Below are 24,909 nucleotides of genomic sequence, written 5' to 3'. Positions count from 1 at the left end.
CAAAAGCGCTTCTGGAATGACAACGTACCCAGCTGCAGAAGCTTCGTTCATGGAGTTATGAATGCCAGGTCAGATGCCAACCAAGAGGAGGAAAAAAGCGGAGCTGAAGTCCACATGACGTGTTACCCTTGTTCCAAAATCCAAAAAGACACAGAGCTTTGTGAGAACTGCGTGGACGCGGTGAAGAACCATGGAGCCCCACAGCTGAAAAGGCTTATCCTGGATGACAAATGTCTCGACCCCAAGGTCGTACAGGAATTGGAGGCTTATCTCAAGAGCGCGGGTGCATAGAACGGACAACGGGCTTGTTCTCCCGACGGGCTATATGTTATTTGGACGGATCCGTGCAGGGCACGGTACTCGTGTTTAGGACAATCATTTGTTGGACAGTCATGCTCACGGCCAGTGGCGCTGACTAACATCTTTCCTATGTGTGTGTTAGTATTATGCAGCCGTGCTGGGCACGGTGCAAGCCCCGACCATCATTTGTATCATAGACAGTCATACGATGTATGACTTTAGAATCCCACAATCTTTTCACAATCAACGACCTGTCCAGTGCACAAGACAGGAGCGTTTCAGCAAAATTCGATCTCTTGATTTGGAAACCCACTTCCCTCGACAAAGATGCGGAAACGGCTTTTCTACTCTTCAATCAAGTCATTCTTGATGAGAGAATGAGTAGATACCATAGCAGATTCCACAATGCTGTAGTAGTAACGCAGAACTTTACGTAGTAAGGGCTATGCTTAGCCTATATAACATAGTAAATGAGTAGCAGATCTTTATGACACGAACGCAATACAGATCCTCGTAAGAAAGCTTGCAACAACCTTGACTGTAGACAACGACGCAGGTTCGCGGTAGAATCGTGGTGATTCCATGATCTAGCGAAACACTGATCAATCCAGTCATACCATCTCCAAGTGTCGCTCCAGTCAGACCCTCTGGTAGTCAAATGCATATAGACCCGAACCGAGTCACATCCACAAGTCATAGGTGTCGTATGACTGGGTGCGAGTATAAAGAGCGCCAGGAATGATGGCAGAGAATAGACATCAAAGTACTCAATACACATCCTCTATCTCGAGCCTTCAAGTCGATATACCAAAAAGAAAGCTTGAAGATTAATAACCCGATCAAATTTGAACTCCATATCAAACGGACGCCAACCAACAGTCCACTCATCAAAACTTTGAACGACACAATGCCAGACCCAGATACGATCGGTCCAAGCTGCTTGTTCAAAAACGACCCACCAATATGTGTCCGAACGGTGGGAGAACCCGACGAAATCAAAGTTTGTTCAATGTGCAGAGCGACTCTGCCCCATATATTACACACGGAGTTGGAGAAAGTTCGAGACCGATTCCGCGACACAAACACCTATAACCAATGGCTCCAGAAAATCGAGGAACAATGGAAGACAACAGATGCCCATACAGATGGAACATACGCCTGTGTGGCTAGGCAGTCCCGCTTCCGCAACCCCAACAACCCGACTGGAAAGTTGCTCATCAAAGAAGTCGCCAAGGCAAGGCTGATAGACAACGGAGGGATAATTGCCGACGGGACAGATACGGTGGACGATGTGAGACATGCAGATTGTTTACCTGTAAAACAAGCAGGGAGGCTATGCTTGAAGTGCAGCCCTTCGGTACGGGTTGAAGGGAGTGATGAGCTGAATGAGCTATTCAACGATAACGACACGGAGTTGGAGTTGATAGACGATGTTATCAAGAATGCGGATGTACGCTACCCATATCAACCAACCACGAGCTCATCCTGATTACTCGGGGTGGTGGAATTTCGACATACATCTCAGATCATCAGGTTCATTATGTCGCTCGTACTAATCCGTGCAGAGCACGCTCACCTTCATTACGACACAATTTCCAAACAGTCATCGAGGTAGCTGAGGAGCCGATGGCACATTTTCCTATAATAGATGTTAGCATGTATGTAGATCCGTGCTGGTGTAACCGCACAACCAACAATCCTTCAAAGAACAGTCATACAATGCAACAAGGCCCTCGCACCACAGACCACTTGGTAGACAGTGATGCAACAACAACATACCGCGTCGTCCGACAGACATCCTGGAAAGTAGATCAGTAAATTGTTAGTCATACAGCGAAGCATTGCCGCATGTTGCAACAAGCAACCGGGACAGCACATCACTTCATCGACAGTCATACAACACCTTGCCCCCAACGCGTCCAATAAGCACCCCAGCCAACAAGTCACCACGCACACCACGATTTTGTCAGGAAACGCGACTTCTCGATTCGTGAAACCCGCTCTCCTCGCTAAAGATGCGGAAATAAAACTCTTGCTCAATAGGAACAGTCTAAAACGATGCAACGATACGGTGCGCTCAACCCAGCTTAGAAGCCCACAGCAAGCATCAACCCATACCCAACCGTAATAATAACACAGAAAGTAATAATACTCGCCGGCACACCCCTCGTCAAAAAGTGCTTAACAGCAAGATACCTCTGTCCAGTACGTTGATCTTCCATCATAATCGCAGCTGCACCACGTTAGCACCCAATTCCCAAATACACACCCTCCCACACAACGAAGAAAGGGAAGGAGGGTAAGGAAGGAAAGACTTACTCATATTAGGAAACCCACTAGTCGGCAGCCCCATCGCCCCACTAGCCATCAACACGGCGCCCATAACCAGCAGATTAGGATGCGGTTCCGGCATCTGCTGCCCGACCTGCTGGACAAGCGGGAGCACAATAAGCGCCGCAACGGTATGACTGATAAACGTAGCGACCACACCGATCAACGCGCAGAACACGACGAGAACGCCATACAGACTCATGCCCTCGACGCCGGCAGTGATGGACTCCGCGATCGTATGCAACAGCCCAGATGAATTGACTGCTTTACCGAGGGACAGGCCACCAGCGGCGAGGATGATGATGGTCCAGAGGAAATTGTTGAAGTCCTCTTTAGTCAGGATACCGGTGCCGAAGAAGAGGACGATGGGGATGATGGCTACGACGCCCATATCGCCGAAGATGGATTCAAGTTGGTGGCTCACGCACCACAGGACAATAGTAACGAGCGTAACGACGCTGATGAACCATTGCACGCCGGTGAACTTGTCTTTCAGGGGGCGGATGGGCACGATGCTGGTGCCGCGGCCGGGTTGGAAGGTGATGAGGAGGAAGACCCAGATTAGTAAAATCGAGATGATGCAGACGGGAAGTGCGACGAAGAACCATACGCCCCAGGAGGGTTCTGGGTGCATGTTTTGCAGCGCGATTAGGTTCTGTGGCGAGGCGATGGGGGACGCGGCGCCGCCTATGTTGGAGGAGAGGGCGATGCCCATGAGGAGCGCTTTGGTCATGTCGGAATCGGCGGGGAGGTTGCGGAGGATGGGCTGGGACGTTAGCTTGGGAGGGAGGGTTTGGAAGGTGGTGACGTACCTGAATGATGGAGAAGCAGAGCACGGGTGCGGCAACGTTGCTGATCCACATACTGGCGAACATGGCGACGAACATGTTGACCACGAGTACGGTCCTTGGTTTCGTTCCGGCCTTGCTGAGGACAAAGGTAGCCATCATCTTGGCGATGTTGTACTTTGATAGTGCGGCAGCGATAGTGAAACCACCTAGTAGCAGCATGATGACTGGCGTCCACATGGCGGAAAAGACGTAAGACGCGGCTGCCTTGGATTCCAGTCTTCGGTGGGGCTCTACGTCGCTTCGTACTACGTTCAGTGTTACTGCGAGGAAAGGTACCAGGAGCGATGTAACGAAGAGAGGTATAGCCTTTGGTGGTTAGCATGGAACTAAAGATCACAAACATTCTGCATACCTCTGTGGCCCATAGTAAACTGACAAAGATCACCATGGCCAGACAGTTCTGCTGCTCAGGCGCCTCCATGATGGGCACCACAAGCAGCACGACGAAGACCGCTATGCAAGCAAGCAGAATCCAAAAGGTCCTGCTGACGAGCCATTGCGGGCACCGATATCTTCCAATCGGTGTATCCACCTCCTTCATGTCTGATTCGACCTCGTCTCCTTGTCGTCTGATTTTGCCGCCCGTTGTGTCGCGTCCGAGCAGTGTATGGCTGATACCGATGTTGGCCGCTTGCGCTTTCCGTTCAATTCCAATCATCTCTCGCCATACGGTGTTTCTCTCCCATACAACGTGTTCTCGCAGGTGTAGTCTCAGCTCGCGCTTCGCCTCTACAATGTCGCCCTTTGTGCCGATCTGCGCGTACGCTTCTTCCATGCGCTCGAGGTTCCGCGTCAGCGTGTCCATGGTGCTTTGCTGGAAGGGATATGCCGGGTAGACGTATTTGTTCAGGTACGTCTTTTTGAGTTTGCGGTCCATGATCTTGTCGTACTTCTTCAGCACCTTTTCGAAGCCCGTCTTGTTCAGCTGGATGAAGGACCGCAGCTCACACAGGAGAACGTAGACACTGACGGCCCGCTTCTTAAGCGACACGCCTTCGTCGTACAGCGCTGAGAAAGCCATGTCGTTGTAGTCCTCGAATGCGACGCTCGTCTTCCGTCTCGAGGAGACGTGCGAGGCTGCCATGTCTTCGTCGGTCGTCCGTCTGCGTCGCCGTTGACCGTCTGGGCTCTTCTTACGCAGCTGTGCGGTCTCGTCGACGTCTTCGTCCGAATCGTCCTCGTCTCCATCTGCCTCTGCGCCGTGGTCTGTTGATCGCCCGCTCGCACCGCTCATGGCGCGCGGTCGGTTGAAGCCGATGGCCTTGAAAACACTTCCGCTGCGCATCTTCTTCCCTGGCGGCGCATTCTCGTTCTCCTCATTGTACTCGTCCTGGTGGTACTCGAACAGCTCCTCGTCCTTGAGCAGGGCCTCCATCTCCTCGAAGATCTCATTCTCCTTGAGCTTGTAGAAGGACGTGACGCGTTCTAGTTCGGTATCGAGGGTATTCGTGAAGACCTTGTCAGGATCGTCGGCATCCCCGTTGAGGAGTGGTGAGGATTCGGCATCGGTATGCGCCTGCTTCTGGTTGAGCTGCGTCTCAAGGCTGTATATTCTGTACACAGACTCTGTCAGCCCTCGATCTTACTAATACTTCTTGTTTCCTTCTGGAACGCGCCACGTACTGCTTCTTGAGGTTGCTGTAGGCAATGTAGTGGTTGCTCCAGTCCGGCACTGCATTGAACTGCAGGCTGTGGGAGAACTTCATCTCGTCGGCCTCGCGAAGCTGCTCGAGCTTCTCCCGTCGCTTTTGTTCCCTCCTGGTCTCCCGCCGTGTCTCTTTTGGGGATGTGGTGAGTTGTTGGAGCTCAAAGGCTTGGATGGGCGCAGCGTCACGGTAAGGGCTCAAGGCGTCCAGGGTGGAGGCTTGCGGGTTGTGGAGGAGCAGTGTTAGGCAGTCTTCAGCGCGAAGACGCTACGACAGGCAGGCTAGAGGGCGTAGTCGCAGGCGGTCAGGTGGCGTGCAGCACGTGGAAATGCGGCATTGAGATGTGTGGGATTGGCGCGGAACCTTTCTCGGCGCTGGCCTGAAGATGTGGATGCGCTTTCGTCACCGCACACCAGGGCCGCGCCGGAACACATGGGCCGGCCATTGGCCCTCCGCCGCGCTCCCGCACCCACACCTCCCACGCCCACACACTGTCTCGGAACACGCGACAGGTAGCGTCTTCGTGCACCATCACGCGCCTAAACCCCACGTCCATGGGAAGCAGCCTCCGTCTCGTCTTCAGTCAAGTTGGGTGGAACCTTTGCATGTCTTCGCGATGGCCCGCTCCTGGCCGCGGCTAGTCATTGCCTGCATCCCACCCATGCCGAAACCACTCGACCTGCATCATCGTTGCGCATAGCTCGCCCGCAATCCTCTGCGCCAATCACGCTTCAAAACGTGTGATATCTGGTAGATCGTCTGTTGAGCCTCACTTTGACCAAGACAGTTGGAGAATCATGTTGAAAATGCGTGTAGCGAACATTGCCTGAACTTTCATTCACTTTTGGGCTATATACAATCATTTGCCTGATGTCGCGTGAATAACATCACCGTTTAGACTGTAAAATGTTAGCAATGTTCAGTCATCTTGGATACTGTCAGACTTACACCTCAGGTCCCAGCCAATCTTGGGTCCTAGCTTGGGCAGCTCCTCCGCAACACTCTGCACGTCCTTGTCACCGCGTCCAGAGACACAGATGACAATGTCCTGGTCCTTGTTCATTGTCTTGGCCAGCTCAATCGCACCAAAGACGGCGTGCGACGTCTCCAGCGCTGGGATGATACCCTCGAGCTGGGACATCAGACGGAAGCCGATGAACGCCTCAGCATCGGTGCAGGCAATGAACTTGGCACGGTCGCTGTCCTTCCAGCTGGACAACTCTGGGCCAACACCGGGGTAATCGAGACCAGCAGAGACCGAGTGAGTCTCGCTGATCTGTCCGTGCTGGTTCTGGATAACGTATGTACGCACGCCATGAAGCACACCCTTGGTTCCAGCGGAGAGTGTTGCGCTGTGGCGGTCTGTGTCGATACCGTCACCACCAGCCTCAATACCGAGAAGCTTGACGGACATGTCCTTGGAGAAGGGGTAGAACATGCCCGCGGCGTTGCTGCCACCACCAACGCAGGCAACTACAGCATCGGGAAGCTTGCCACGCTTGGCCTGCATCTGCTCCTTGGTCTCGTTTCCGATAATCGACTGGAAAGTACGGACAATCGTAGGGAAGGGGTGAGGACCGATGGCGGATCCGATGATGTAGTGGGTTGTGTCGAGGTGAACGACCCAAGCGCGCATGGCCTCGTTGACTGCATCACGGAGGGTTTGCGCACCAGCCTCAACGGCAACGACCTGCGCACCGAGCAACTTGATGCGGAAGACGTTCAGGGCTTGACGCCTGACATCCTCGGCACCCATGTAGATGGTGCACTTCATGTTGAACTTGGCGCAGACGGTGGCTGTCGCAACACCGTGCTGGCCAGCTCCAGTCTCAGCAATGATCTCAGTCTTTCCCAATCTCCTGGCAATCAGTACCTGTCCGAGGGCGTTGTTGATCTTGTGACTTCCGGTATGGTTCAGATCCTCTCTCTTCAACCAGATGTTGGCACCTCCAGCATGTTCAGTGAGGCGCTCGGCAAGATGCAGATGTCCCGGTCTGCCCATCCAGTCGTAGTAAGAACGGTACTCTTCCCAGAACTTGGGGTCTTCGATTGCTGTGTTGAAACCCTCCTCGAGCTCAGATAGACAATCCATCAGGGATTCAGGCACATATTGACCACCAAACTCGCCGAATCGTGCGGGGAACTTGTGCTTCTCGTCAAATCCGTTCTGCTGGTTGGCTCCATTCGCGCCTTCCGTCTCATCAGTGTTGAGCATCTCCAATTGGTCGGCGAGACCGGGGCCATCTGGTGTGTCGGCATCCGTGATGACCTTGTCGACGTGCACGCCGGTGGGCTCCTTGGCCTCGTTCAATGTCTCGACAATGCCGACCTCACGGGTTGTCTCGCGGGTGCTCTTGCCGCAGATCTCGTCGCAGTACTTTTCAACTGCCTTTGCGCCCTCTCCTGCTGGAGCCTTGATCAATGTGTTGATGATCTGGGAACCGATGACGACACCCTCAGCGATCTTGCCCACGCTCAGGTAGTGATCGCGTGTGCTGACACCGAAACCGACAGCCGCCGGGACATTGCCAGAGTATTTGTGGACGCGCTCGAGAAGTTGAGGAAGAGCAGCGTTCATTGTGCCGCTTGCGCCGGTGACGCCCATACGCGATACGACGTAGATGAAGGAATCGGCGATTTTGCAGAGGACACGCATGCGGTGCTCGGAGGTAGCGGGTGCGATGAGGGGAACGTAGGAGAGACTGTCTTGTTAGTATTCGTCCCAAGCTCGTCTGGATGGTGTGCTTACCCGTAGCTGCGGCAGAAGTTCCTGAAGCGCAGGGCCTCCTCCGGTGGCAGGTCGACCATGATGAAGCCGTTGGCTCCGGCCTCCTTCGCATCCTGTAGCATCTTCTCCTCGCCGTAGCTGAGCAGCGGGTTGTAGTATCCCATGAGAAGGACCGGTGCCTTCAGACCCCGCTTCCTCGCGTCGCGGATCATCTGGAGGACATGGCCAATTGTGACGCCGTTCTTGAGGGCTTGCTATAGACACATGGTGTCAGGGAGGTTTTCCAAGGGATTGTGGCGAATGAGTCAACGTACAGTGTTGGCGGTCTGAATTGCTGGGCCGTCGGCAATGGGGTCGGTGAAGGGCATGCCGAGTTCAATAATGTCTGAGCGTGTCAATTGACTGTCGTCGCTTCGTTCGGGGAAGCAATTGCTCGTCCTACGTACCAGCACCTCCGGCCTCCATGGCCATCATGATGTCTGGTGTCTCCTCTGCGGTAGGGAAACCTGCAGTCACATAGGTGACGAGAGCAGACTACACGAATGTCAGCCTAGTCGTCTCTTCCTGGTCATGCCAGATCATACCCTGCCCTCCTTCTTGCATTGCGCAAACGTCTTCTTAATGCCGTCCATGTTGCTGAATACCGAGTCGAGAAGTTGGAGTGTGTGACAAAAGCACAAAGCCAGAAGCTGACTTCCTTATAGATGAAACAACTGTGAGTCACAGTATGGGCAGTCGTAAGGGTTCGCGGAGATATCGGGGTCTGGTATGAGTCTTGTGTTCGCAATTTATTGAGGGCCGAAGGCGGCGTAATGCCCCTCCTCTCCGGCATTAGCGGCTCAATGGGGGAAGGCGCGCGAACATCATTCCTTCTAGAAGCAAGTCTTACCAAACTCCACACTTTTTTCAACTCATACACGTCATTGCGAGACTCTTTTGTACATTACACTACCCAACCTCGTTTTACATACATGGAAACCCGGTACATTCGCTATATGTGTAGATACAGCATACCGCTCCGTCCTGACACCTCCCGCTTCGATCATTTGTGGCATCTGCAACCTTTCCGAACTTGGTTTTCATTCACCGTGCAGTCCCCATTAAACCAAGCCCCATAGCCGCATAGCTTCGTAAATCCCATGCAGAGATCGCAGACTGTGTCATCCTTATCTGTCCTTTGGCAGCGAAACACGCCAGGGACCTCTGAACCTTTCCTCCGGTTCCAGGCTTCGATCACATCTGCCACCATCTCGCCATATTTGTCATCCGTGTAACGCTTCCGACGGATCACGCACGTGCGGGGCTTCTCGTTGTCTTCGTCGGTCCACTTGAAAAACTCGTCGGACTCTGGGTGCAAGTCTCTCCACGGACGTATAGCAGCAGGATGGGTCCAAAGACAAGATCCGCACAGCCCTTCACCGGAGGTATCTGCGCGACATCCGGGTCTTTTTCCATACAACGGGCACGATTCCGATGGGTAGTTTGCCATGTTTCGTGAGAGTGGGTGGTCTGGGCTGGGCTTCGTGATGGCTGCAGCTTCGCTAACGAGTTGTGCGTTGACTTGTTGGGGGCGAATATGAGGAAGTATGAGAGGCTTTGTTAAAGAGGCCCTTAGGAGAGAGAGATATCTGCCAAAGGTAAATGTTCTGTTGTTGATAGAAAGCAGAACCGGAGCGAGTTTTGTCACTACAAACATGATGTCTAGTATGACTGGGAGTTGTGACTACTCAAAGGTTCAGTCATACATAGCGGTGGCATTGCGCCTCGCACGGTCTTCGCTAACATGATCTTTTCTAGAGGTGACCTCACCAAACACCACTCCATTTTCTTCCTACATACCTCATCACTCCTTCGCACAGGGCCATCGTCGTCGTTGTACGTACAAAACATTGACAAACCATACTTCGAAACGAAGACTGCGGTTCCTGGTTCTTCACTATGTAGAGCACATCCTAGACACATCGGCTGGGTTCATTGTCATGCTATATGTATGATCACGGAACATGTGGATGAGGATGACACAGGCACAAGTCACCGCTGGCCCGACTTATTCTTCGACTCGCGTTCCTCTCCCCTCCTCCGTGGCAGCATCTTTATCCTCCAACACAGGCTCCTTCTTGCCTTTACCAATGTACTCTGGCTCTGGAAGCAAGTGTTTGCCATCTTCCGAAAACATCTCTTTAACGGGATTTTGGCCTTGCAAATCAGACAGGCACTTGGCGCAGAGTTCCGCTTCGCCGTCCACATCATCGCATATGACGTAGTCAACAAGCACCAGGTCCTTATTTTCATGCGATCTTTCTCCGTTCATGTAACTCCTGAGATTCTTGATAAAGTTCACCCATTCGTTGTCACCCTTGTCGGCCCTGAAGCGTTTCTGCCGGAGGACGCACACGTGTTTACCGGGTGCCACTCGTTTGAGCTGGTCTTTGTACATATCAAGATATATGTCCTTCCGCGACTTCTTCATCGACTTCAACAACTTCGGGCGTTGCAGGGCTATCTGCTCGAGGTTCCAATACATGATTATTGGGTGTGTGTCCTTGCAGTAGGAACATAGCTCGTCGCCATCTTGCTCTGAATTCCTTTGTACGCAGATTTTGAGATCGTCGCCGCCGATAGAGCACTTTGGATTTGAAGTTGTCGACATTATACGATAGATGCTTGTGCAATGGGCAGGAGAAGTCTTCCGTATTCGAAAAGTCCGGCTGCTGTCTGGGGCAGGGTGGTGAGGGGGTTAGATGGGTGATGTGTAGTGTGACTTTTGTGAGCTGTATACTTCTTATACTTGCTCCCCAGTCATCGATGACTTGATAGAAACGCTGACTGCGAGCCTGTGACTATAGTACAACGAATGAAGCTTCGAGCTGTTGAGAGGGGCCTAGGGCTGAGCGCATGTGTCGTCGGTATGAATCAGCACCTAGAGTTGACTGTTGACATGAGCCTCGATCCAGCGAACGCATGCCATGTCTGCGTCAACCATGTACGAAGAACGTGGTGAGCTTTCCGACACAGTGACTTGCTAAGATTGCGTCGTCGCAAGTAACTCCTTCTGGCAGTGACTCTCACCGAAATCCGCTTCGTTCATCTTTTACAAGCTCAGTGCGAACTGCATTAATGCGTAGATGCTACCTTTAGCATTACAATAATGTCTATTTTGTTGCATAAGACAGCTTGCCGATGCTAGCCCTACATACACAGTCCACCATTACGACTCAGCGGGCTTATGTCTCCTTACGCGATCTTCGCCGAAGTGTTTATCAATGATCTCTCTACCGCCTGGCTTCTTTCGATAGTAGTCATAGTCGTTTGTGCAAATCTGATGCTTCTCAAGCACGCGCTGACAGCTTTCAAGATTGTCGCTTCCAGATCGCTCTTCCCACACAGCGGCCAAGTCTTCTTCCTTTGGCTCTTGCAGCATGTTACACGCGAAAGTAACCTCTCCATCCTCCGTAAACAGCGTCTTCTGCTGTTTCGATCCTTCTTCCTCAATAAACTCCTTGACCTTGTCGTCCTGGCGCATGACTTCGAGACACTCGTCGCAGAGTGCCATAGGGTTATCCACCAGCTTGCAGGCGATAATGTAAGGGTAGTTTAGATTCTTGCTTCTGTTGTGCGCTGCTCTTGCTACGAGTAGGTTATCGAACCAGCTGTAATCGTGGTCGAACTCTTCGATTTCAGTGTTATGAAAGTAACATTCATACTGCCCAGCCGGGGACTGCGGCAGCTCATATAAGAGCTGATCGTCGAGACTTTGATTGCGGACTGGATCGCTTGAGCCCTTTCCTAGCTCACGGCGATGCCCTCTTGCTTCGTCCAGGAGATATGTATGCTGTTTAACGCAATGCTTGCAAGGCTGGTCTGCCACTTGGTCCGGATCGGGAGCACATTTAGCCTCAGAAACGTTCTCATAGTACGCCCAGAAGGTGCAGCAAAAGTCTTTGCCGTCGATTTGCACTCCTTCTCGTGTTTCTGAGGCCATGTTGAAGGACTTGTTTGCTCGTCGTGGCTTCGAGGTAGGAATATGTGATAAAGGATAGATAACTCGATTTAATGGCTGGCTTTAATTTGTGGCGAAGTGTTCAAGAATGGCTTGAAGCTCTCGTTGTGTTGCTAAATAGCTAGACTGAGTTACATTGGTTACAGTGACACGGATAGTCATTGCGGGAGTCACTGTTGGTACGCACCGACTCCAACACTATGACCCCTTCGCAAGACCATCGTGCTCTATTACCACACCTCCTCCTCCTAGTCTGTCGCCCACGCCTAAGTCGCAATGCACTAATTGGCAGATGAACAGATTGCCACCGCTTCAAAATAGGGTAGCGCAAGCTTAAACGCGGTCAATTCAGAAAGCCCATATCGATTAGCAATAGAGTTCGCCTGCATGCCTCCAGACCAGAAGTATGAACACCGATAGTCAACCAGTTTCTAGTCCCATCCTGCGACAATGGTGGTTACCGAAACTCCGAGGAAAAAGCCGTTCAGAAGGGATGTAAGGTATGCTACTCCAAAGCTCGACTCAGCCTTGACTTTTACTGCTATGCGCCTACATCTGAGCGCTGCTACCAGCGGACACAATGTGCCTTTTGGGGTCCATCTTCGCGTTGGTATATCCCGGGGAGAATTGAACTTCTTTGTCTCGATGTGCTTGTTTTGCGAAGCGAGTGTAGCATCCAGTAAGTGAAACGGCTTGCGCCCCCCTTGCAATGTGCCGTTTCTTGTGTGTCGGTGTTGCTGTCTGGCTTTCCGATGCGGAGGAATGTGCTATAGGCACTAGTCGTGTCGTCTTATCAACCGCACTGTGAATACGATAAAGCTGTAAGGGGCGGCCTGCCTGTAGTTCCGTGCCAAAGGTGAGCACCAGAAGCAGTAGTCCTAGGTGTGGTACTGTCGCATGTTCGGAGAGATCATTCTCGTTCGTCGGTGATAAGCTCGTGTGCCGACCGGGGGCTATGATCGAGGTGTACGGAAAACGTATTGAGGGTACTCGACGAGCTGTTTGACTCAGATCGGTGCGTCGATAGCGCTGCGATCACACTCCATAGTTTCGGCGCAGTATACCCCACTCCGTGTCGAAGTACCGGCCAAACCCTCGAATCTCGCACATACGGTTGAAACACTTCTGGCAAAGCTGATTCCTAAACCTCGTCCTGTCACAGCGTCCGTCTCTCCTTGGATCCTTTTCCCAGCTTGGGTCTGCCTCACCCTGCTGATTCCGCGGTCCAATCTTCCAGTTACTGTCGACGGGCCGTCTTAATCGTGGGTCCTCAAAGACACACGGAAACCCCACTCGGTCACCATCGAATTCCGAAAGCCAATGGCAGGCTTGCTCTCGTGCTTTGCGGTAGCATCGTGCACACAGCTGTCCGCGATGCCGGACTGTGCCGCAGAGGCGAGGATCTTGGGGGTTGAAATCGTTGCGCCATGCTGAGAAGCGGAATTCTGGGTCTTTGCAGGCGCAGAGATACGTCCAGCCTTTTCTGATGCGTTCGGAGCTGTCGCGCTCAAGCTGGTGCATGTAGACATCGATGCGGTACCTCAGCAACGGCTTGTCTGGATGTGCTTCGGCCTGCTTGTACAGTGCGTCGAAGCTCATGTTCTTGCACCATGAACATATATCTGTTCCTTGTTCTTGTCCTCCTGGACGTGAGCCACAAGCGGTACCGAATGCACAGTGTGGCTTCGGCGGCGGTGCTAGCATGACAAGCAGGTCGTACAGTGGTACACCTTATCTGTTAGCGTGGCCGACAACCTAGCAGAGCGACTTACCAGGTCAGGTTCTGGTATGGCTTCAACTCGTTATTGTGTTGTAGCCTTCCACGTCATCGTCCGACTCCTCACTGCCCTCCTCCGAACCTGCCGACCTTGTCACCAGTTTGTCTGCTTCTTCATGGCATAGGCCCGTCGGCGTGAAGAACTGGGCGATTCTGATCTTCCGCAAACGCCTTCTCCAACACCTGGTACACGCAGTACCTTTCTTGCGGACAGAAGGGCAGTCCAGGCGAGTGCCGCGGAGGTTCAGGTCATGTAGTCGCCACCTGCAGTGCTGAAAATCCGGATCCTCAAAAGCGCAGAGATAGCGACCACGAGCTTCGATGTTGCGTTTCAGAGTGTGCTTGCGCGCAGTTTCTTCGTTGATGAGTTGCAAGGCAACAGTGTTGGCGTCAGCCCAAACTCGCAATTGTTGTGGATCGTGTCGTTGAAGACAGTCCGCGCAAACCCGATTTGGGACGTAGATCTTCTTGCCGATGCCGAGACAATGAGATCTAGAGACGCACTCGACAATCGGTGGGGGTTTGAAAGTGGATTCAGAAGCTGAAGCCATAGACTGGTACCGAACGTCAGCGGTTAGCTCAACGTCCTTGCATGTCGGCTTCTGTGATAGGGCGCACCCGGTATGTGCTCCTATGACGTTGAGATTGACATTCTTGCTGGTCGTTGAACATGATGGAAAGACATCGACTAGTTGATGCTTGCAGGCTCTGCGAGTTGCATTGACAGGTAATGGGGACGGTACTGGACGAAAGCGGGCTGTCGCCATCTCCGGTGACATGAGTTGCGACCAATGCAATCGAGTGCATGCTTTACCACACGGACGCTACGGGCTCAGTCATGGAAGCTTTTTGTGGCGTAGAATGTGTCCGATGTGTCGGTTCAACTGTTACTGGGCGGTGTGATGCGCTGATCATACTCGCTAGGCTACCGGCATGGTAACATGCCATGTGCCTGTGCCGATTGGGTACCACTCGTGTCCATCGTGTCAACAGTGGTGTTGCTGCGCTAACATGCAGCTATGATCACCATGAGGTATGAGACCCGACAAACCGGACAGGCCAAAGCGGAAGCTAAGCCACCGGCTAGCCCGTAGATTTGTGTAGCTGAACCGGATCTTGTCTACCACTCGTCGGGAGACGATGGTACTCATCTCATTCGTCAGCTGTGAAGAAATCGCAGCAGCGTAGAATAGACGTTACGTGTATTTTGGACCTCGAACGCTTGAAACCTGTCGTGATTCGAGGATGCTGTGATAAAGTTTCGCTTCGAGCATTCTAAACATGAGGAGATCATCGTGCACGGCCATGAGGTCCTTGCTAATGACCCCGATGAAGCCCAAGACGCTGACTCGTTCCGGTTCATCCGCCTCTTGATGCAACATGCTTTGCATCGTGTTCGAGACGCAGTCACTTCAACATCTGCTTTAGTCTTTGCAAACACTGTGTAACCGCGTACTTGCATTGGATCGACCCAGAGTAGAACTCTATCGGATATGCAGTTGTGACGCAATCTGGATCGGCAGTTTAGAAAACGACCTGTATCTTCCGCGATCCAACCTCATCTATGGAGGGTGATATTTGGCCGGTATGAGGTTTTCTGATCCGATACAACGGGTAAATGCGGTGTTTGGATGCCTGGGCCTGAGGCGTAGGTGTCAGATGACATGTGGTCCTCCTGTTCGTCTGGATTTTGCCAATGCGATGACGAATCTCTCTCAGACTGCACCCATAACCGTAAGTAGCCGTGTGGTGCCCAAAGAACACTAGACGTATAAGGCCTGCCTGCCCTTGCAATGGTAGTATGCGCTGGAAATGTGTGCAACACCGAGTCGAGCTTTCATATGCATAGACAGTCATTCGACATGGCATCGGATTTGACCGCAACGTACGTCGGCGAATGCGCATTACGCGTGCAGTGGTCCCAGATCGAGTCATCTAGTGTTAATCTTTTGAGCGAAAGGATGATGCACATCGATTCTTACAGCCGAGACAGGCCACATCTGGCGCACGACCAGCTTCATATGGAGTCAGTGGCTTGGTCACATGTCGTTCGCTCTGGGCGACCCGGGGCACGGGTAGGATATGATAGGGATCGAAACCCTGGCGTGCTCATCCGTTGATTCGTTACTGAAGCCCGTGGTGACTTTGATCAATAAACACCACTTTGCATCTCGCCAGAATCTGTCGTTGTGTTACGTGTAGCTGCGCGGTGTGGGAAGCAAGCACGCAGACATGCATGCTGCGACCTGCTGCGCCCGCTCGACATTCTGTTGTATCAAAGCTTAGTGGCCACGGAGATCGCCGTCCATAGAGCTCTGCTCAAACCGCAATGCTGCCAGATGACTGAAGGGTCGAACGGTCATCGAAGTATAATTATTGTGGATATACTACTCCGGAGATTGGGTCGTGCCGCGAATGATCGTGCCAAAGTCGACGTTCGGCATGATTCCACGGGTTCCCCATGGTTGGAAGCTATGAGGCGCTGTGCTGTAGCATTGTCGTCACATGTCGGCGAGGCTGGATCGCACGAATACACAGGGTGTACAATCCGTCCATCTGGGATCGTACGGGGCGAGCCCTGTTGTGGAAGCATCAGGCGTCGGCTACGACTCGGCGAGGCTGACCTCTCCAAGGTTGGCATGGACCCGCATCGCCTCAATCGAAGTGTGGCGGCTGGCGGCACTGCGCGAAAGTAAAATTGGAAGCTTGCTGGGGTAGCTGTCGAAGGGCTGTTCTGTCTTTGTTTGCGCCGAAAAAACGAACATCTGAAACCTCTTCTCACTAGCGTCCTTTAGCCTCGCGATCACCGACGCGTCTACGGTGCACCGACCTCGGGACGCGTGCACATCATTGCACGCGTAGCCAGCTTGCCACACACTCACACTCCAACCGGAATTACACAATTGGCGACGTCACCTTGGCCACCGCAGGACATCATCATTCGTCTCAGCAAGTGCGAGGCTGGATCATGTGGTCTAGCTTCCTTTCCCGAGCGCGTCCTACCCCTGAGAGAACAACACCTGCAGTGCAGTGCACGGTCGACACGCCGGAAGATGTAGCTGTATCGGTGGAAGACAGACATGTCGATATGTCGGAGTTGCAGCCGACTATTGTTCTCGACGATAGCGGCGACGCCACCCTATTGGTCGGCACCGATTCAGCTGGTCTCCAGCCGGTCCAGGTATCTTCGACAGCCATGACCTTGGCGAGCCCGGTATGGAAAGCAATGTTCGAGCGACACCGGAAAGAAAACGGCGCCATTGAGGTGCCGCTCCGGGACGACGAAGTAGATGCGTTGTACATTGCACTTCGAATCGCTCATCTGCGCTTCCATGAAATACCACGGAAAGACGGCCTTACAATCGACGCCCTACTCGAGCTCGCTGTCGTGTGCGCCAGATACGACATAGTCAAGCTTGTTCGGCCATTCCTGGATCTCTACGGATGGGCGCAATGCCACTATCCCGATACGGACTCCGGAGAACGATGCGATCCCGGCTGGTTCTATGTTGCCTGGACTTTTGGCTACAAGGACAGCTTTCAGCGTCTTACCCGGTTTACAGTGAAGAAGATCGGGCTTGATGACGACGGGAATGCTATCATGGACGATGGCCAAAAGCTTCCAAAGTATATGCCTCCAGGGCTTCTGGGTATGAGAATCTCAATCCCAATCGAAACAATCGTGCAGATATGCTGACCAACCTTCAAGAGCGCATGTTGCAAATCAGGGAAGCTACACTTTCGGCTATGTTGGCTGTCCTCTACGATATTCTAGACGACATCATACACGTGTATGTCTGTCAGGTCGATGAATCATGTGAGCCCAAGTGTCGAGCCATGGTTCTAGGCTCCTTTATCTCTTTCCTCTTGGAAAACGATCTCTACCCAGCACGCCGGAGAGCTTCCGAAACTCCCTTCAGCATCCAAAAGCTTTACGATCTCGCGCACTCTGCACAGATTCTGACTTTCGAATCACATGACTATACAGGTATGGCAGCACATATCCGGCGGTCTAGTTGGGATCCTGCAAACGTTACGGCAGAGACCTTCAAAAACAATGGCGGCCTGACTCTCCACAAGAAGTGTTTTGGGGCCTTCCATCTCCGCTCAAAGCTGAAGACTATTTACTCAGACATAGGCTCAGCCGTGCTCCAATCTCACATTGAGCACATGGATAAGCAGGCTCTGAAGTAACTTTCTTAGCTCCGACGGCCCGATGAACGAGTAAACGCGGGAAGCCATACTTCGGGTGATGAAACGCGACGGTTCTCACGCGGAAGATGCCGGAAAATACACTACAGTGTTGAGGATCGGAGTTGCTGTTTACGGCTCGTAGTCGAATTGAATAATGACAGGTTGTTGCGGTATTCCGTCGCTACAGCACGATGACGAGGCTCGGCTCGCACTACCGCGCGCAACAACAACACCCCGCTCACGACGAGACTTGGTACTTGGCAACCACCTCTTCCACCTTCCCGATGTAGTCAACCAAAGTTAACGCTCCCACTTTGAACGTACTCCAAGCCATCGCCAAGGCGGTATCGCACAACAATGCCTGATTGTAAAGCCGATAACACGGCTTGCGAGGATGAACACAAGCTTGGAAGCCATTGGCATCGATGGTACCGTCGGGCGCATACATAAACCTTGACGGGCTTCGGATTCCTGGAGCCTCAAGATTGACAGCCTCGCAATGCTTCCTACCATTCGTTCCGCAGCCGTCGCGTTGCTGGTTTCCGCCGCGCCCGGCTTGGCTCAGTTCCCAGCGGAGCCCGTGGGTCTCAAAGTTTTAGAATCGCGCTTTGGAGATGGTGTGAAAATCACCTTCAAAGAGGTTCGTGCGATCTAGCAATCAGCAATGCTTCTTATCTAATATGTACATGTTAGAACTCGCTTTGCGAAACCACTCCCGGTGTTAAGTCCTACTCCGGCCACGTCTATCTGCCTCCGGGAACCGCGGACTTGGGCCAAGGACAAGATTACCCGATCAACACCGTGAGTGCAGGTCCAAAGTATACATAGCTCTCACTTACCAATGCAAACTAGTTCTTTTGGTTCTTTGAAGCTCGTGAGGATCCGACGAATGCGCCGCTCACCATCTGGCTCAATGGTGGACCGGGTTCTTCATCCATGTATGGTATTCTTGAAGAGAATGGACCATGCTATGCGAACCCCGATTCAAACTCTACGCGTCCGGCAGAATGGAGCTGGAACAGAGCCTCGAATATGCTCTACCTCGATCAGCCGGTACAAGTTGGCTTGTAAGCACTACATGTGTTCCCTAGTCGCGGGGCTTGTTTGTTGACTCCTGCTCGCAGCTCCTATGATACCCTACAAAACATCACTCGTAATCTCGTTACCGGCGAGGTCACGCTTCTCAACGAGACCTCAACCGTGCCTGAGCAGAACACCACTCTTCTCACCGGAACATTCCCCAGTCGCGAGCCCAATAACACCGCTTTTGGCAGTGTGAACGGAGCCGTAGCAGCATGGGAATTTGCGCAAGCTTGGTTCCAAGAATTTCCTCACTACCTTCCCAACGACACCCGCATCAGTCTAGCAGCTCAATCTTATGGTGGACGCTACGGCCCCGCCATGATGTCTTTCTGGGAAGAGCAGAACCAGCGTATCGAAAATGGTACCCTTGGCGAAGAAGGCTACATCATGCATCTTGACACTTTGCTTCTCATCTCAGGATGCGTTGATCGTTACGTGCAGTACCCTTACTACCCTCAGCAAGCATTTCGTCAAAACGGATATGGCATCGAGGCCGTCAACGAGACGACATACAACGCCATGGTTGAAGCAGTGCCAGAATGTCTCGAGCGCATCCAGAACTGTCGCGATGCCGCTAGACAAGACGACCCCGAGAATCTGGGTATCGATGCCGGTGTAAACGAAATTTGCGAAGATGCAGAGTCTTTCTGCCGCGCGGAAATCGTCAGCCCGTACAATCAGTATGCAGGCCGAGACTACTACGACATCTCGACCCCGTCACCACCTCCATTCCCACCGCCATTCCATGAAGGCTACTTGAACCGCGAATGGGTACAAGCTGAACTTGGCGTACCACTCAACTGGACAGGCAACTCGCCCCAAGCCTCTTCCGCATACCGCGACATTGGCGACTACCCACGTGACAACTGGCTCGACGACCTTGGTTTCCTGCTTGACAACGGCATCAAAGTCTCGCTCGTTTACGGAGATCTAGACTTTGCCTGCCCCTGGGCTGGCGGTGATGCCGTCGCCAAGGCAATCAACTGGACTGGTTCAGCTGGCTATGCCTCCGCACGATACGCCGAGATCCAGACCAACGACTCCTACGTCGGTGGCCTCGTTCGTCAATACGGTAACTTGAGCTACATCCGCACGTACCAAGCCGGTCACGCGATTCCAGCCTACCAGCCCGAAACCGCTTTCAAGATCTTCACGCGCGCGCTGTTCAATCTCGACATTGCTACTGGTACCGAATCAACATCTGGAACGGAAGAGAGCAGCACATACATGAGCACTGGCCGCCCAGACCCTGATGTGCAATTCGACGCTTTCACCAGCGACAGGCTGACATACTGCTACACCTGGGATCTCAGCTCTTGCACCGAGGAGTACGTCGATGCGGTTCTGGATGGCTCGGCGGAGATTTGCCAGTACCTTGTTGTTGATGCGAACACTACTGCGTTGTTCCCGGAGGTTATTGCAAAGTGCCGCGCGGAAAGCGGCGGCAATGGGACTATGCCTGGTGGGCATAGTAACAACACGCTGCCCGAGTTCGAAGGTGCTGCTGCGAGCGTAAGAGGAAATGCGCGGATCGTCTGGTCAGCACTCGTCATCATGGGTGTAGTGAGCTCTGTGCTCTAGGAGGGCGAGACAAACACTAGAAATGGGTGGGTGCTGGAAGTGTCCGACATTCTCTCCACAATACAACGTTACATCACGACCACATCCAAAGAATACATATAACGTGATTTGGTATCCATTACCTCAACTCAAATCTCCTCAGTCTTCCAAACTAATCATCAAGGTTAACACCAAACTTCTTAGCCTGCTCCCTCTGCACCTTATCCCCCAAATGCGCCTCCACACCCTCCGCATCACCCTTACCCCCCTTCCCACTTCCATTTCCACCTCCACTCTTCTCATCCTGCCCCCCCTTCTTCCCATCCTTACTCCTATCCCCACTCTCCAAACTCGTGGCGCCATGCAGTTCCTCCACATCAGCATGCCCCCCATTCTTCCTCACAACCTCATCCCCCGCGCCCTTACTCTTCCCCACAGCATCAGCCACACGCTGCGCCCTCGCATCCATCTCCTCCCCCTTGCTCGACGACGTCGAGATATCCACTTCGTCTCTATCTAGCTTTGTGAACTTTTGGTCCAGCTGCGAGCGCTCGGGTGAGGTGGCGCTGTGGTGCGGTTCTGTGCGCTTCTTTGACGAGGATGTGTCTTTCTTGGGTGGGAGCGGGTCTTGGGCGGAGGAGTCCTCTTCTTCGTCGAGAGGGTCCTTTTTGGGCTCGTTGACGCCAAATTCTTCGGCGTTGTCGGCGATGGGGGCTGCGGCGCCGCCGGCACCCATTCCGGGGAGGGCTGGGGTGGGGTGTTAGTTATGTGAGATGGACGGGTTGGGGCAAGTTTGGGGTTTGTTTCTTACCGTCTCCTGCTTCGGCTTCAGGCATGGGGGCTACGTGCTTGGTGTGTTGGAGGGTTTTCTGTTGATCACGTGTTAGTCGCTGCTTCAGTCTTCTGTCCATTAGAAGACGTACATCACCAGAAGCTCCGTGAAGAAGCTCTTGACCCTCAATTGGGCCATTGTCGCTAGATCCGTCTCCGTTGCGAGGCATGATGTTCAATTTGTAAATTCGAAAGAAAGGTTAAGTGGTATGGTAGTTAGGAATACTGCAAAGCTGCGTAGCAAGAATGATTCAATACCCCAGCTTCAACACGACACCTTCATATACCAGCTCCTAGGTACTTGGAAGTTGGCAACCCCAAGTTCTAGGTCTCTGGTTCAAAGACGTCATAGCTTTTGTTTATTGTTCGTTGCGTTGCACTAGTCGGCCCACTAGGCGGTGACCGGAGAGCGTCCGGCAAAGATGTAGTGGACTTGCTGCTTTTTATGCACAGCAAGCCTCTCAGGCACCGCACCAGATTGAGTGTAGTCGGAATTCCCCCACATTTGGTGTCATCGTACCTGAGGCCTTTTGTGGCTTTGGCGCTGGAGCCCGGGGCGACTTTCCACGAGTAAGATTGGCGGTGTGGGTTGAGAGCGGCGAGAACATCGACTGCGGTATGGTGCCAGAACGTGAAGTGTACGAATCGAGTATATTATCGTGTCAGCTAAGGGTATAATACAAATTAATGGTGTCGCGTAAACATCGTCGTCTCCCTTTCCTTCGTTGCAACAAATGAAACTCCCTAATAAACAACCTTATGATCCCAAAGAGGCGCCTGCCTCACGCTGTTGTCGTCCCACTCGACCTTGCCCTTCTCATTCATTATTGCGCCCTCATCCGTGACCTCGACGCCATAGCTTCCAAGGCTCTCTGTCAGCTCCGCAACCTCGTTCTTGCTAACGCCAGCTTGGTCTCTCGCGAGCCAGATGACTTCTTCGCGTTGCGCCAAAGCGGGGTGTAGGTAGGCTTCGAGAACGTCTTGCTGGGTGTAGGCTGGTACAGGATGGCGGAAACGCGTGATCAGAGAGGAGGAGATCTCGCTGACGGAAAGTGTATGAGGGGAGAACATCTTCTTGAGCAGGGATCGCTGTGGCGGGGCGTTCGATGGAGGAGCCATGCCAGCGCCTTGCTCACCAGCGTACTGGCGGCTTTCCTCTCTGTAGCCAGAAACAAGAGCTTGCTCAGATCGCCTGCTGTCTTCGCGCGAGCGTTTGACGTTGTTGTATCCAGGGTGCATGCCATTGCCTTCCGAATGTCTTTCAGCGTCGTTGTGCTGTTGGGGATGGTTCGAGTCATCGAGCAAGTTCATCTGCTTGATCTTGCGCTTCATCATGACGTGGAAGATGATGGTTGCTACGATCAGCACTATCTGGAGCACCGTAGGACCAGCAGATGTGACACTGTTGCCGATGCCGATACCGAATAGACCCAAAAGACAAAGCTCTCCAAGGTAGACACCCACCATGAGTTGCTCGAGCGCGCGCGCATAGAAGCCACCCTTGGTGTCAACGTGGGTGTCGTGGACGTAGATCATGTTGTAGCGGTAGGCCAGGTAGATGAACCCGATACCGAGTGTCGCAAAGCCCAGAACGAGTGGCGCAATGCAGGCGTATGAGATCGCGATGACGCCCAAGTTGGTCCATTTCGGGTACTCCGCTCCCCAAGATGGCTCCGTGAATGACACATAGCGCATGTACTTCTTTCTCGGTGTTTTGGCGAACTTGCTCAGGATGAACACGCCGACCAGTCCCATCAAGTTGAAAAGGTACCTTGCAGCGTTGGCAAGACCATACAGAATGAAGTACGAGATGTAGAAGTTGGAAGCTTTGGGAAGATTCTTCGACAGTAGTGAGACAGCCGATGCTGGATTGCTGACGATTTGACTGGCGACGGCGGTGGCACTGGAAGTGAAAGTTGTGATGAGGAAGACCTGAATTACTTGGAATGCAAAGTACCAAGTCTGGGTCTGCTGCTCGACTTCGGACAGCGTTACTGCGCCTGCAAGTTTGGCGACGACTAAATTTGTCAGTATGCATTGGGAATAGGGAGCCTAAGGACAACTTACAGCGGCAGATAATAGGTACCAATGCCATCAGTACAGCGAGAAGAATGGTAGGCAAAAGTCCAGTGATTACACCAAGGATGGGTCCAGGAATGGAGTCAATCCATGCCAAGAACGGCACGTTTTCCGTGAGATAGTTGACGTTGCTGATGATACCAACGATCGCGACAGGAATGGCCCAGAACATAATCAGAAGCGCAATGAAGATATTCGCAAGGATATGACGGAGTTTTCTGTTCTTGGAGCCCATGCCGAGGTTCTTCCAGACGATCTCATCAGGTAAGACACCCATCTGACGGGATTCAAAGCTTGCTGGTCTGCGATGTTGGTGTTCGTTGAAAGCGGCTTCGGCGGCGGCCATCGTGTCAAATTCGATGAAGACAGCACTGGCTAGCTTCTCCCTCCCAGCGAGATGGGACTGTTGAGCCGATTGGATTTTGGGTAGCAGCTCCTTGATCTGGTTGCGGTAGTAGCCAATGGAGTCGACCTTGTGTCCAATGAGGGGCTTCAGCTTGTGCGTCGGTCGCAATGCCTTGTCGTAGGTTGCGTTCTTCTCGCTGCCCTTCTTCTGCTGCTGCTTGGTGACAGCTGCCATGAACTTGATCTCGCTGGCCTCCAGCTTGGGTACATTCTCTTCGAGTTCTTCAACGTCATCTTCTAGGTCCTTGACGTCAGGTACCAACCAGATCTGGGCCACTTGTGGAAACGCGGTGTGTAAACTCTCGAGCGATAGATCCTTCTCCGGTACGTCGGTGAAGAGAACTGTTCGTTGCGAGATGCGACTAGCATTCCAGGTGGACAACAGGTAGGCCTTTCGGACCTTGACAAGGTATAGCATCTCCCTTCCGATTAGGAACAAGACCCAGCCGAAGAAGACCCAGGCCATGAGCGCATGGGCAAAGTAGCGAACGTCGTTTTCGACATTAGAAAAGCTGATGATATCTAGGCCGGATTCACCACCTCCGCCAGTGGCATTGACAGGGAATAGCACTGGCCAAGTGATGATAGCACCGACAAAAGCCATGAGTGTGAGTACCTTGAGGAAGCGCATGTAGAGGTAGGCATCGAGGGAGTGGTGGTTGAGGACGTAGTCATCGCTGATGTGCATAAACTTCTTGATCCAGCCGAATTTGCTCGAACCGGCCGATGGAGTCTTCTCACTGTGTTCTTCGTCAGTCTCGATGGAAAATGTGGAGGCAGATATATGATGAAACGTACTCTTCGAAAAGCGCATCGTGGAAAGTTCGTGGTGCGTATAAACGCCTCTGTTTTGCTCGCAATAGCAAGAAAGCACCCACGAGGATTCCAGAGACCACTATACATGGTACGAGCGTTGAGTACAAAGCAGACACTGACGAAGAGCTGCTGCGGTGGTTACCCGACCGCGAAGACGCGCTGGGTGAAGACATGGTGCGCGACGTCGAGGATGTGAATGAGGCCACGAAACGAGGGTGTCGTCTTCAGTGTGGTTTAAGCAGGTCGAGCTGCCTTTGATGTAGCGGCCCTGGTTACACCCTTTCCATAGCGGCGCTTGCATCATAGCA

General features: G+C 52.7%; 8 protein-coding genes across 8 annotated transcripts; 2 read left to right on the top strand and 6 right to left on the bottom strand.

Moving 5' to 3' along the window:
• Positions 1–2,387: 2,387 nt before the first annotated feature.
• J4E85_007002 (uncharacterized protein) lies at positions 2,388–8,488 on the bottom strand (the record flags this gene model as incomplete). Its single annotated transcript, XM_051471236.1, has 10 exons — positions 2,388–2,533; positions 2,620–3,397; positions 3,444–3,788; positions 3,835–5,026; positions 5,106–5,379; positions 6,077–7,830; positions 7,878–8,110; positions 8,171–8,241; positions 8,303–8,390; positions 8,441–8,488. 10 exons carry the CDS (start codon positions 8,486–8,488, stop codon positions 2,388–2,390), a joined length of 4,929 nt encoding a protein of 1,642 aa, XP_051325446.1.
• Positions 8,489–9,903: 1,415 nt separating this feature from the next.
• On the bottom strand, positions 9,904–10,506 carry J4E85_007001 (uncharacterized protein; the record flags this gene model as incomplete). The annotated part of the gene is made up of 1 exon (XM_051471235.1): positions 9,904–10,506. One exon carries the CDS (start codon positions 10,504–10,506, stop codon positions 9,904–9,906), a length of 603 nt encoding a protein of 200 aa, XP_051325445.1.
• A 558-nt stretch (positions 10,507–11,064) lies between these two features.
• On the bottom strand, positions 11,065–11,838 carry J4E85_007000 (uncharacterized protein; the record flags this gene model as incomplete). Its single annotated transcript, XM_051471234.1, has 1 exon — positions 11,065–11,838. The coding sequence occupies one exon, from the start codon at positions 11,836–11,838 to the stop codon at positions 11,065–11,067; it is 774 nt and encodes a 257-aa protein (XP_051325444.1).
• Positions 11,839–12,891: 1,053 nt separating this feature from the next.
• Positions 12,892–13,560, bottom strand: J4E85_006999 (uncharacterized protein; the record flags this gene model as incomplete). The annotated part of the gene is made up of 1 exon (XM_051471233.1): positions 12,892–13,560. The coding sequence occupies one exon, from the start codon at positions 13,558–13,560 to the stop codon at positions 12,892–12,894; it is 669 nt and encodes a 222-aa protein (XP_051325443.1).
• A 3,041-nt stretch (positions 13,561–16,601) lies between these two features.
• J4E85_006998 (uncharacterized protein) lies at positions 16,602–17,827 on the top strand (the record flags this gene model as incomplete). The annotated part of the gene is made up of 2 exons (XM_051471232.1): positions 16,602–17,283; positions 17,343–17,827. The coding sequence occupies 2 exons, from the start codon at positions 16,602–16,604 to the stop codon at positions 17,825–17,827; spliced, it is 1,167 nt and encodes a 388-aa protein (XP_051325442.1).
• A 499-nt stretch (positions 17,828–18,326) lies between these two features.
• On the top strand, positions 18,327–20,491 carry J4E85_006997 (uncharacterized protein; the record flags this gene model as incomplete). The annotated part of the gene is made up of 4 exons (XM_051471231.1): positions 18,327–18,467; positions 18,521–18,628; positions 18,680–18,894; positions 18,952–20,491. 4 exons carry the CDS (start codon positions 18,327–18,329, stop codon positions 20,489–20,491), a joined length of 2,004 nt encoding a protein of 667 aa, XP_051325441.1.
• Positions 20,492–20,642: 151 nt separating this feature from the next.
• J4E85_006996 (uncharacterized protein) lies at positions 20,643–21,306 on the bottom strand (the record flags this gene model as incomplete). The annotated part of the gene is made up of 2 exons (XM_051471230.1): positions 20,643–21,217; positions 21,282–21,306. The coding sequence occupies 2 exons, from the start codon at positions 21,304–21,306 to the stop codon at positions 20,643–20,645; spliced, it is 600 nt and encodes a 199-aa protein (XP_051325440.1).
• Positions 21,307–22,045: 739 nt separating this feature from the next.
• Positions 22,046–24,774, bottom strand: J4E85_006995 (uncharacterized protein; the record flags this gene model as incomplete). Its single annotated transcript, XM_051471229.1, has 3 exons — positions 22,046–23,319; positions 23,369–24,525; positions 24,584–24,774. The coding sequence occupies 3 exons, from the start codon at positions 24,772–24,774 to the stop codon at positions 22,046–22,048; spliced, it is 2,622 nt and encodes an 873-aa protein (XP_051325439.1).
• Between the last annotated feature and the right edge of the window lie 135 nt (positions 24,775–24,909).

The sequence above is a fragment of the Alternaria conjuncta genome, assembly GCF_024043145.1.
Source record: "Alternaria conjuncta strain BMP 0040 chromosome Unknown scaffold_9, whole genome shotgun sequence".
Classification (NCBI taxonomy): Eukaryota; Fungi; Ascomycota; class Dothideomycetes; order Pleosporales; family Pleosporaceae; genus Alternaria; species Alternaria conjuncta.
Note: the sequence above shows the minus strand (reverse complement) of the source record. Positions and strands in the feature narration are given on the sequence as shown.